General features: G+C 33.1%; 1 protein-coding gene across 1 annotated transcript; it reads left to right on the top strand.

The window, feature by feature from the left end:
- Positions 1-237: 237 nt before the first annotated feature.
- LOC134267189 (protein mono-ADP-ribosyltransferase PARP14-like) lies at positions 238-11,423 on the top strand (the record flags this gene model as incomplete). The annotated part of the gene is made up of 7 exons (XM_062749413.1): positions 238-1,553; positions 1,670-2,125; positions 3,056-3,211; positions 3,678-3,749; positions 4,211-4,417; positions 6,232-6,393; positions 9,528-11,423. Coding segments are annotated over 7 exons (2,509 nt in total), but the record flags the coding sequence as incomplete, so codon positions are not given.
- Between the last annotated feature and the right edge of the window lie 454 nt (positions 11,424-11,877).

The raw sequence follows: 11,877 nt of genomic DNA, 5'->3' as shown, positions 1-11,877 counted from the left end.
ATGGAATATATATTTATATGAGGTCAATGGCCAATTCAATTTTTTTTTATAATTTAATATTTAATATTTTTCATTGCATGTTGAATGATAAATTCAAAATGTCATTTTAAACTCATTCTAATATGAAAGAAACATTTATGGGCTTGGATTAAAAAAAATCATTATAAAAAAATGAAATAACAATCACTATTTTTTTTATATAGCCAATATCTATCAAATCAGTCTCTATTTTTACAGAGACATATTAAACTGGAAAAGGGATGTCGAAGGATGTTTAGAACACTTTATTAATAACCTCTCTGTTAGTTCAGTACCTCTTGTGTCTCATGAATATTCCCACATCTCAGAACGACTGGAAAGTTTACAGAAGATTCGCATTAAATATGATCTAGAGTCTAGGAGGGTATATGTCGTCGGCGAACGTGAGTTTGTTGGGATAGCAATCATGGAAATAAAGAAATTGTTAAGTGCCGACTTATCTCAGGAAAAACAGAAACAAATCAAGTTATCGTGTTCCGAAACCTTTCTTCTGATGAGTTCTGACATCGAGAAAGAAATTACAAAACAAGTGAAAAATATAAAAGTAACATTAAACTTGGCAGGAAATGAAATTCGTTTGTTCGGAAATGAAGAGGCTTTGCATTCTGCCTGTTCGATTATTTCCAACGAACGATATGGCATCAAAGAGAGACTTGTTAGTAGCTTGTCCCCTGAACAACGATATCTAATTGGACTCCCAAGCACCAAAAGGATTCTATGTCAAAAAATCAAGGCTTCAAATGCCCAGTGTTATATTGACACTTCAACAGCTGATACAGTCAAGTTATTTGCATTCACAGAAAATGATTTAAATAAATCTGAGAATCTTCTTGAAACAACAATAATTGTTAAGGACATTGATATCCATGGTGATTTTGAGGGCTCAATAAGTCCAAAGGAGTATGGTTCGTTGTTTAGACAAACAGAGAGCAAGTTTGATGGTCTGGTGAAAATTGAATACGTCCCAGAGAAGTTCGCAGTCAGGATTGTATGTGTCGTGGATCACATTGAAGCCGTTAGGAAGGAGGTTGAAATAATTCTCTCCAGGAGCCAAATGTTTGAAGTGGTGGATCTATACAGACCCTGTTTATTTAGACATCTGTTAAAGACAAGAACGGATGACATGAAAGCCCTTTCACAGAAAAGCAATGTTGTTTCTTTGACAAACTCCAAACTTTGTGCACTGAGGGTTAAAGGCAAATGTAAGGCTGTTTCACATTTCCGGGATCAAGTTGCAGACGTTGTGAAATCCATTGCATGGAAGCGACATCACGTGCCAATACCCTCAAAGTATAGGGAAAGTTTTACTGATATGTGTTTGGCATTAGAGACTAAGACTGAATGTAAAATAGACGTTGTCAGCCAAAAATGTATAACAAACATTGAATCGATAGATAGAAAGATAATTGTAATGGCAGGAAGTCTTAAATACATTGAATGTGACGCCATGGTTGTGTATGCAAATACAGAACACAAGCCTAAGGGTAGACAGTCAAAGCTGGTATATCAAGCAGGTACTGCCTATGATCTTATTTTTACTCTTATTTGTTCATATTAAATTAAAGAAAAAATATTAAACAAAATACAAGTGAGTGTTATCTAAATGGATTTAAAATCCTCTGAATTTCAGGTGGAAAGTTGCTTTTGAGGGAATGTAGAGAGAAGAAATCAGAAGCCGGTGAGCTGGAGGAGTGGACAGTTGTGTCAACAGGGGCCGGAAACTTGAGGAACTGTTTGTCTTTGTTACACGTTATAACTCCAAATGCGTGGTCTCAAGTCCCACTAGAGTCTTTGAAGACAGTTTATCAACTCTGTCTTAGTACGACGGAGAAACATCGATTCCGGTCCATAGCTTTGACCTGTGTTGATGGACTATCAATCATTCAACAAGTGAAAGCCTTGATTAGCTCAATTAAAACGTACTTTGAATGTTTTCCCGAGAGTGGAATAAGAACCATCGTATTTTGTGACCACAGAATGTCTGCAAATTCTTTTCTGGATGAGTTCCTGACGTCAACACCGTCATGGAACTGTATTGTAGAGAGTCATTTAAAGAACAACGTTTCTTCGTGGTTTGTTAAATCAGGTTCATTTTTATTTAGCTATAACATATTTATTGCTTTAATTGAAGAAACATGAGAATTTCCTTTTTACAATTGTTTTGCACCTAAAGCCGTTTATGCTATTTTGATTTATACTGCCTCTTGTTTTAAAAATATATCTCTATTCTATAAAAAGGCAGGCTACCTTAGACCCTTTTTTGCTGTGTAAGTGGTTTTTCTTCCTTTATTACGAGGACCCTTTGACTTGCAGACGTAATTTTCCAGTTGGAACGTATAAATAAATAAACTTCAAATGCATTTATATTCAATGAAAGCAGTCAACTGTATATTTGAATTTTTGTAAGAGAAATTTGAGGAGATAGCGAAAAATATTATAGCTCGTGGTCCAAAGTCCATTAAACATTACATAACGGTAGCGGAGCAAACACGAACCTCCACAACATCAGAGATGAGATCATCTGCCATAATAAATCCTTATCCTATATCTTATGTACATTAATACTTTTACACATAGTGACCACGAGAAGCGGATTACGAACTAAAATCACTTATTATGAATCTATGAATATAAAGTATATGTATATTTAAAAGAAACAGGCGCGACCACTATATCTTATGACTCGCCACAAATTCTATAATGATCGACTAAAACAAAAAAAATAGTCTTTTGAATCATTTGTAGGCACTTATTTTATAATCTGTTTTATATAAAGACAGTAAATATATAATTATATGTGTAAAACTGAAGTTAAAAAGTGGTTAAAGTTTAATATAATTAGAAAAAAAATCCTTCTTCTCACTATTTCAGTTGAATATATGGCTTCAACTACATCTTAATATATGAAATTAATATTACTTATGAATGATTCTAGGTCAACAAGATCCGATAAAGTAATTCAGAAATATTTTTTGCTTTAAATCAGTTAAATAGTAGCCACCTTTAATATCTACAGGTTGTGAATGGAAGAAGACCCTAAATATAAATCAGTCGTCATCGTTTAAATTCAATGTTGGAGACATTACTGTTTGTGGAATGTTAGGGGACATAACGGATACCAGGGTGGATGCTATTGTCAACAGCTCTAACAAATTCCTGGACCTGACCAAAGGTATGTGCAGCTTTTGTTCGGGGCAGAAGTAAGAGTAATTATATTGTTAATATCCTTTACTTCTGTAAAACATTTACTGTGGAATCTTTTTATTTAGAAGTGTCAATGTTTCGACTGATTTTTTCTCATTTGTACAGTAGATACATTCAAGCATTGCGTAGATTAAATAATCATTCGTGGAAATCTATTAATTCATGGGTATGATAGAAATAATTAAGATTAATGCTAAATTTCTTCGACTTACTTTCCTTGTCATGTTAACCGATATATTCCTCATTCTTACTCCGATATCTCCATCAATCTTTTACAGTGATATATTCCTCATTCTTACTCCGATATCTCACTCAGCCTTTTACAGTGATATATTCCTCATTCTTACTCCGATATCTCACCCAATCTTTTACAGTGATATATTCCTCATTCTTACTCCGATATCTCACTCAATCTTTTACTTATGTATCATTAGGTGCGGTGTCTCAAAACATTTTAATCAAAGGTGGAACCATACTGGAAAATGAACTTAAATCAACAGAAAAACGTACGTCTTTCCCTTACGTTTTTAATACCATTTATAATATCTTATCGTTTAAGGACATTCATATTTCCTCCTTGAAATTTTATCATTAATTAATGTCAATGGCAGTGACAGGTCTTGACATTTCTTTTATTTTTATCTAATAGTTTAAAGCATATCAAAGTTGCGAACCATTCTGGTCTCAATAACATTAATAAACAGATATGCAGGTCTGTAAATTATGAACAAGAAAATTGCGATAAAATGACGAAAAGTATAACGAATTTTGTGAACATACACCTCAAATCGGATAATCCAAAGAAAAGTTCTATTTTTACGTGATTCATTTTCTTTGCAATTCAATGTATTCTAGTAAAACCTAGAAGGTTTTATTTTTTATGTACAAATTTGTTTATTTTCATGCATTGGTTGTTAGATTTACCTGACAGTTTTAATTGTATAAATGTAATTTACCAACACCACAGGTCGTGAGATCGATAAGCAAGGTTTGGCTGTAACTACCTCCGGTGACCCTTCACAGATCCCCTGTTTGTTTATATTTCACGTGGATTCCGTTTCCGTCAGTAGATCTTTTAAAGTGACTGTTGCTTGGAAAAAGATGGTTCTTAAATGTTTACAAAAAGCAGAAGAAATGAAATTGTCAAGCCTAGCATTTCCTGCACTGGGAACAGGTAAATATTTAATTACCAAATTAGACTACAACGTCATCGGTTAAACTAAGTGAAGTACTAAATATATTGTCTATATGTAATAATTGCAAAAATATACATGCAAAACATTGTTATAGACTCTTCATTTGGCTGATACGGTTTGATATCACCAGGAAAATTTATTCCAAGTCTACTATAATTTTTTATCAAAGTGTTGATATAATCAAAGAGATACGAAACCATAACCCTAACCCTGATGCTATATTGTTCCTTAAAGAGTTAGTATTTCCGATTCAAAGACACTCACAACCTAAATTGGGGCCCGAATTCAATAGTATCCCCAAAGGATTATCCCCAAAGGAACCACATAATGAGACGAGATTCTCTTTCTGGTGGTCCATGTGCGGTGTGACCCTCTGTTTGTGTCGACCGTCATTCAAAGACACTCATCACCCAAACACCTCAATAACATTCTTTCGATTAGTTCTCATCTTTAAAGGGATTCTGGCTTTGACATTATGCTCAGACCTACACGTCCGACGTCCTCATGTCATTCCCTGTTTGAGGGATAGTCACATTGATACATGACTCCAATAGTGTCGTCATCATCAACTCTGGGATTATCGCCGAAAGGAATGAGACGAGATTAAATTTCTGGCCACCCAAGGAAGCTTCACCAGTTACTGACTATGTTTAGCAATGGTGGTCAATGTTTTGTGTGACCCTGTTTTAGTGTCGACCTTTTTTTTGGAAATCTGTTTTCAAATAAACTGACATTTTACAAATGTTTTCTGTCATTTGTTGTCTTCCTGACCTCATGATCTGCTTTCCATTGTCCTTGTTATACCGTATAAGCAGAATTTTTGGCGAGGATTTAATTCTGGCATTTTTAGCGAGTATGCTGAGATCACTAAAATTGAATATTGCTAAAAATTAACTGCGCTTTATTTGTAATAGCTTCTCTTGTGAGCTTTATAAATTCGCTAAAATTACATCTCGCAAAAAATAAAATACCTATTTTAAGGACCAATCGCTAAATTTGTGTCTTGCTAAAATTTCCACTGATACGGTATTCACTACACTTTTTAATCGCATATAAATATTGATACATATTTATTTGTATCAATAATCTCTGTCACTGGTCATTTTGAGCTAAAAGTTATATCTTATTTCTAGTAAATATAAAACCATTTCATCCACTTGAAGAGTCAAAAATCGTTTTATTTTATATGCCAGAAATTAATAATTAGTCATTGATAGCTGCGTAATGACATTTCCATTTGCGTTCTTGTATTGTGTACAGAAGAATAAAAAATGACTAGATTAAAAGTAATATTCTGTGTGTTCCTTTCATTGTTAAAGACTAGTAAAACATATTACAGTCCTAATGTTTCAATTAATACCAAGCGGTGTTTTGGTTTATTTCTGGTCAAACAGTCAGCTTGCTTCGAGAAATGCAGTTGTTTTATGTATGGTTTGTGATGTGACAATAGCCATCTCTCACGCACTGACGCTGAATACGCTGAATGTTCAATCCCCAAAGTTCTGCCTTTAAATAGATTAATAAAGACACTATAGACGACATTATTTTTATAAAGAAGCATCCCTCAAAAAAAATCTTTTTAAGAAAAACCTCCGCATTGGTAAACAGGATTTGCAAACTAAATTCTTGATTCATTGGAATAACTTCATTTAGAATAGTGTTAGATTATATAAGGATTATAACTAGACTGTACAGCTGTATAAAATCTTTTCTTCATCACAGGGACTTTACATGGGAATATAAGGATTATATGTAGACTATACAGTTGTATAACATCTTTTTTTCATCACAGGGACTTTACATGGAAACATAAGGACGACATCGCAGTTCATGTTGGAGGCTCTAGAAGAATTTGTCAAAAGAGGACCCATTCACCTAAACCAAGTCTTCGTCATAGTTCTGGATCAGTCCGTGTTGGTGGAGTTACATGATGCAATGCGTGATCGATACATTGGTATTTTAAATACATTGGAATTATTAGTACATGTAGTTATATGATGCAATCCATGATCGATACACTGGTATTATAAATACATCGAAATTATTAGTAGTTACATAATTAAATATAGGGAGGGGGCGAACAGTATTCAAACTTAAAAGTCCATAAATCAATACAATATTGGAGCAGATCAATCACAGGCATGAAAACATCAGAGGCGGGGTCAGGTGCCATGGGGGAGTTTGCATCCCCTGTCGACTAGTCACTCCCGCCACGATGCAATGCATTATCGATACACTGTAATAGATACACATCGTAAAATTTTAGTTATATGATGCTATACGTGATGCAATGCATGATATATTGGTGTTCTATACACGTCGTAATGATTAATACTAGTTACATGTATCACAAGACGCAATGCTTGATCGATAAATTGGTTACATGATACAATGTATGATCGATTCGCAAATATTCTATGCACGACAGAATTGCATGCATTATTAGTTACAAGATGCAATGCATTGACAATACATTTGTATTCTATACACATTGGAATTATATGTGTTTGATACATTGGTTTTTCTTAACATATTATATTTTCCACTAGATGTACGTCCATTAAAACATCTACATAATAAACAATACAGTCTAAGATCTTATATTCTGGGTTTACTAAGATTAAGAGGGATTTGGGACATTTTTATTGTATGTTTTACATTATAAGATACAACTTTACCTCTTTATTACCTTTATTAATATAAAAAAATAGAGCAAGCGTTTTATTACATGTCAACAAGACGCACTTAATTATTTTGATTTTAATGTATATGCCTCAATATAGGAAAATGCGTGTAAATTTGCGAAAAGCGTCACTCGTTTTTATTTTTATAAAACTTTAATACATGAACATTGTAATGCCTAACAATAAAACATCCATTGCGTTTTGTTCTAGTGATTTAACGACTACAGGGTCATATGTGTTAAATATTTATGCATAAAGTGCCATGTTAAACATAAAATGGTTGTACTTTATAAATATTGCTATTACGTCAGAATACCTTTATAGATAATATGATATTATGGCACTTTAATATATCATACATCATAGATATTGCGGTAAAGTTAGTATATTTTGATAGATGACCTGAAGTTGTGGACAACAGACATATTATACATCATATACGAGGGCTAGTCGGAAATTATTGAGACAATTACATTTTTTCCATAACGGACGGAGATAATTTTATGATAATTCATCAGCATTTTAAAAACAGCGAATATGAAACTTATTCAAAATGTCTAATTCCTATGATAATAAGTAAAGTTTCGGTGAAATGATAAACATACATATGTCTACCGATCCGGAGCAGCATTGCTACGTCATTTACGTCAGCCGGAGATGGTTTTGCGTGTAAAACGACCGGAAAGCGTTTAATACTTTTCCTTTTTGTTATTACATATAACATTACAAAAATCAAAATCTCTTTTCTTAAACTATTCTTTAAAAATGTATGCTGTTGCTACCCCAGTTTGAAATTTTCATTTGTGGGAAAGGATAACTTTGAATCATTCAGTGTCGATTTATGTTAAATAATACCGTAACGATATTAATACCGTACGTAATAACTGATAGTCGTCCGGAGCTTTTGTTTTTACTCTGGTTGAATTAATTGTAAAAAGAAAATGTATACCAATAAAATAACAAACCCTAACACATTAGTTTTTCTCGTTGTCATTGTTTTAGCAGGTCGATCAGTCTGGAAAAGAGTTCTACATTGCGCTACACAAAATTTTAGGTATGCTGGCTGCTCCGCCCTTGACGTCAAAATCCAATTTTCCGTTCTTAGCAGATTTCTCTACCGCGCTTTATTTTTTATGATCTCCGTATTCCTGATCAAACTTCAAACAAAGTTGCACAACATGAATTTGAAATAAAGCTGCACAATTATACACATAAACTGAATTATTTTCGCTCTTATTATGGGTCCACGAAGAGTAGGAACGTTGGTGATACATATTTTCAATATCTGATTTTGTGACTGCTCCGGGTACCCCTACTATTGACGCATTTATATACCATTGTACAGAAAATATTTAATATTTGTAAAACATGTTTTGCTTTTATTGATTTTTAGTCTATGTCAAACGTAAATACAAATTTTCACCGAAAGACGTTCATTAGAAAGCAAAATTTATACAGTGTCTCAATAATTTTCTAACAGCCCTCGTACATGTATATTACAATCAATATTACAATCAAGTCAGTATAATTCCAATCTTAATTTTATTTATTGATTCCCTGTGTTTTGATTGGACGAGAACAAACTCAAGAACAAACTCAAGAAAAAGTTTACACATCGATGAATTTTTCAATCAGAACTACTTTCTTGACCTAGCTTCTAGGCTGCTGTAAAAACAATGAAAACAGATATACATGTACTTCTTGTCCGTTTCAGCTAAATTATGATTACAAGAAACTTGAAATGAAAAAAAAGCAAAACAGGAGATAAACAGGACTGACAGACGGGAATATTATGTTTATGTCACTGTTGGATCACGAGTGTGAATTTTAAATATCGCTGATCATGCTGTCATTTTCTCGACGTTCTATATCAGCTCAGTTGGTATCGTTGTGATAGGGAAAAGAAACGTACCTCAGACTGTTGCCTTAGCAGCATCAAATTCATATATTTACATCCTACAGATCCCATATTCTCCCTAAATCATCGAACGAACTAGAGCAAATCGAGGACGTCGTCGGTCAGCAACTTTCACTATGAGCGTTGTTGATAATAGGTTAATGTCAACATGGCCATGGTCAAGGACGAATTATTCTGGAGAATACGCGTATTTACGATATTTGTTGACTTAAACAACATTCAATGAGTTTTATAAGTTTATTTATCGATTGTTTTGACAATTTAAGTTGGATTTTATCGATATTCATCTTGTATGTTTCGTTGCGGCATAAAATATCCATACGCCGTACAAAATAACGGATTGTATGGCGGCCTCAAAGAGAAATAATTTTAATAATTTTTAAAATTCGTAATTGGCACTTTTATTAAGTTTGTGAGTAAAGAGGCAGAGTTTACACATCGATATATTCTGAAAAAAGAACTTTTAATCCTATAATATTTTGATAGATAACCTGAGGTTATGGAACCCTGAATACGAGGGAGAAATGACAGGTGAAGTCCTGATTTGTGGAGAATCGGAGGATATTGTAGACAGAGCGGCACAAACCATAAACACAACACTGTTTGCTATCCCCACCAACACGTGATGTAACATTTAACCAATTAACGCAGAATCATTCGCCTTCCACAACAACACGTGATGTAACATTTAACCAATTAACGCAGAATTATTCACCATCCACAATAACATGTGATATAACATTCAACCAACTAACGCAGAATCATTGTCTTTCACGCCTACAGGTGATGTAGCATTAATATTCTACCAATTAACGAAGAATCATTCGCCATCCGCAACAACACGTGATGTAGCATTCAACCAATTAAAACAGAATCATTCGCCATCGACAACAACACGAGATGTAGCATTCAACCAATTAAAACAGAATCATTCGCCATCCACAACAACACGTAACGAAGCATTTAACTGACTAACTCAGAGTCATTCGCCATCCTCACTAACACGTGTTGAAGCATTCAACGAGTAATTCATTCAGAATTATTCAGCCATCCACAACAACACGTGATGTAGCCACTTAACGCAGAATCTTTCGCCATTCAAACCAACACGTGATGTACAATGTAGCATTCAACAAATTCAACAAAGTAACGCAGAATCATTGGCCATTCTCACCAACACGTGATGTAGCATTCAACAAATTAACGCAGAATCATTCGCTATCCTCACCAACACATGACATGGCATTATTTAATCTCAATTATGCAGCTATCATCACGTGACACAGTACTGCGACATCCATATGGATGTTTGACATAAGCTTACAAAATTCATGAACAAGGCAATTAGATCAAATGTAAGATACAGTAATTGTCTGATGTATTTTCTTTCGTTCTGTTTTGAGGTAGGATTCTTCTCTGGTTTCTGACTAGATGGAATATTCAAAGTATATTTGTTGATATGTCTGATATATTTAGATGTAAGAGATTTAAGAGACCATATTTTTCTTTCCTCATCACAATTATACAACTTTAAATAGAAATGATAAACTGCGTTTGAAAACTAGCAGGGACTATATTTTTGGCGGAATGGTGGCGTATGAAAATATCTTCTTTTCTGCCTCTCAGAATAATTATAGAACATTGAATTTAGTTATAATTTTTACGCAATAAAAGACTAGACGAAATTTTCAAATGTAAGTTAAATTTATAATAAGGGACTAAAGTTTCAAAATATATCAAATAATAAGATTTTTCACACATACTAGAACTATGTTGGCTTTAAATGCTTCAATTTTTACAAAAATCCGTAAAAAGTGTTATTTCTCTCTTAGTAAACGATCAAAACTATTAGTTTTTGTATCATTTTGTACCTTTATGTGACAATTTTACTATATGTGAAAATTAGAAAAAGTTAAATGTAGGAAGCATATAAAAATAACTAATAAATCCGAAAAATTTAAGAAAAGTAGAGGAAATTCGGATTAGCAATTATCTATCTTATTTAAATTATCCATGTCAATTTGGTAATATCATCTAATAGGCCGTATATGGTAGTATCTTTTTATGCAAAAAGAAAAACATTCAACATGATTGGAAACAGTAATTTTTTTATTTTTGATGTCCAGGAAAAAGGTAATGAACTTGACCTGACCTCGCCTCTAATATTTAACTGTCAAATTTAATCTCACTGAAACCATCACTTAGTGATATTGTCCTCTTGATTCTGTGAAAATTTCATTAATTTTTAAATACAAGAAATGTGAGAAGAATCCTACCTTAAATATTATTCTGTGACATAGAATACACCAAACTACCTTTTTGCTATTTAGTCTTTGTCAATCCCTGATTTTTATTTACTATATTAAAATGCTGTCATTTTCATTGTTATTTTGTCTATATTAATCCATGATAAACTGTCTCTTAATATCTTAAGAACTGGAGTATCTGTGAAATTACACTGCTAGCCAATGATTACAAAACAATTGGCAAACAACAAATCTGATTTTTTAAGTGGAAAATTAGCTCTGTAAATGTTAATTTGACTGATTCTAATATTGTCGTATTGTGCTCAGTACAAATTAATGATCAACGATTATGATATTGTGCTTTAACCTTTAACTGTAACCTTTTCTTTAAACCATGTACGTCTTTACTAGAATCATAAAAATAGTCGGTGAGGCCAGTCCACATAAATTATGATGAAACATGATGAAAATGGTTTCTTTTATAATTAAGCTTTTTCTCCTATGGAATATTTCTTTTACCAAATGCTCTCTTTAAACTATATAAAGAAACATGTATTTCTTAAATCTATCACCGTATGTTTCGTCAGGAT

This window comes from Saccostrea cucullata, unplaced genomic scaffold, assembly GCF_032062105.1.
Source record: "Saccostrea cucullata isolate Sc308-1 unplaced genomic scaffold, CSIRO_AGI_Scuc_v1 ctg225, whole genome shotgun sequence".
Lineage (NCBI taxonomy): Eukaryota > Metazoa > Mollusca > Bivalvia > Ostreida > Ostreidae > Saccostrea > Saccostrea cuccullata.
This window is presented reverse-complemented; position numbering and strand designations above follow the sequence as displayed.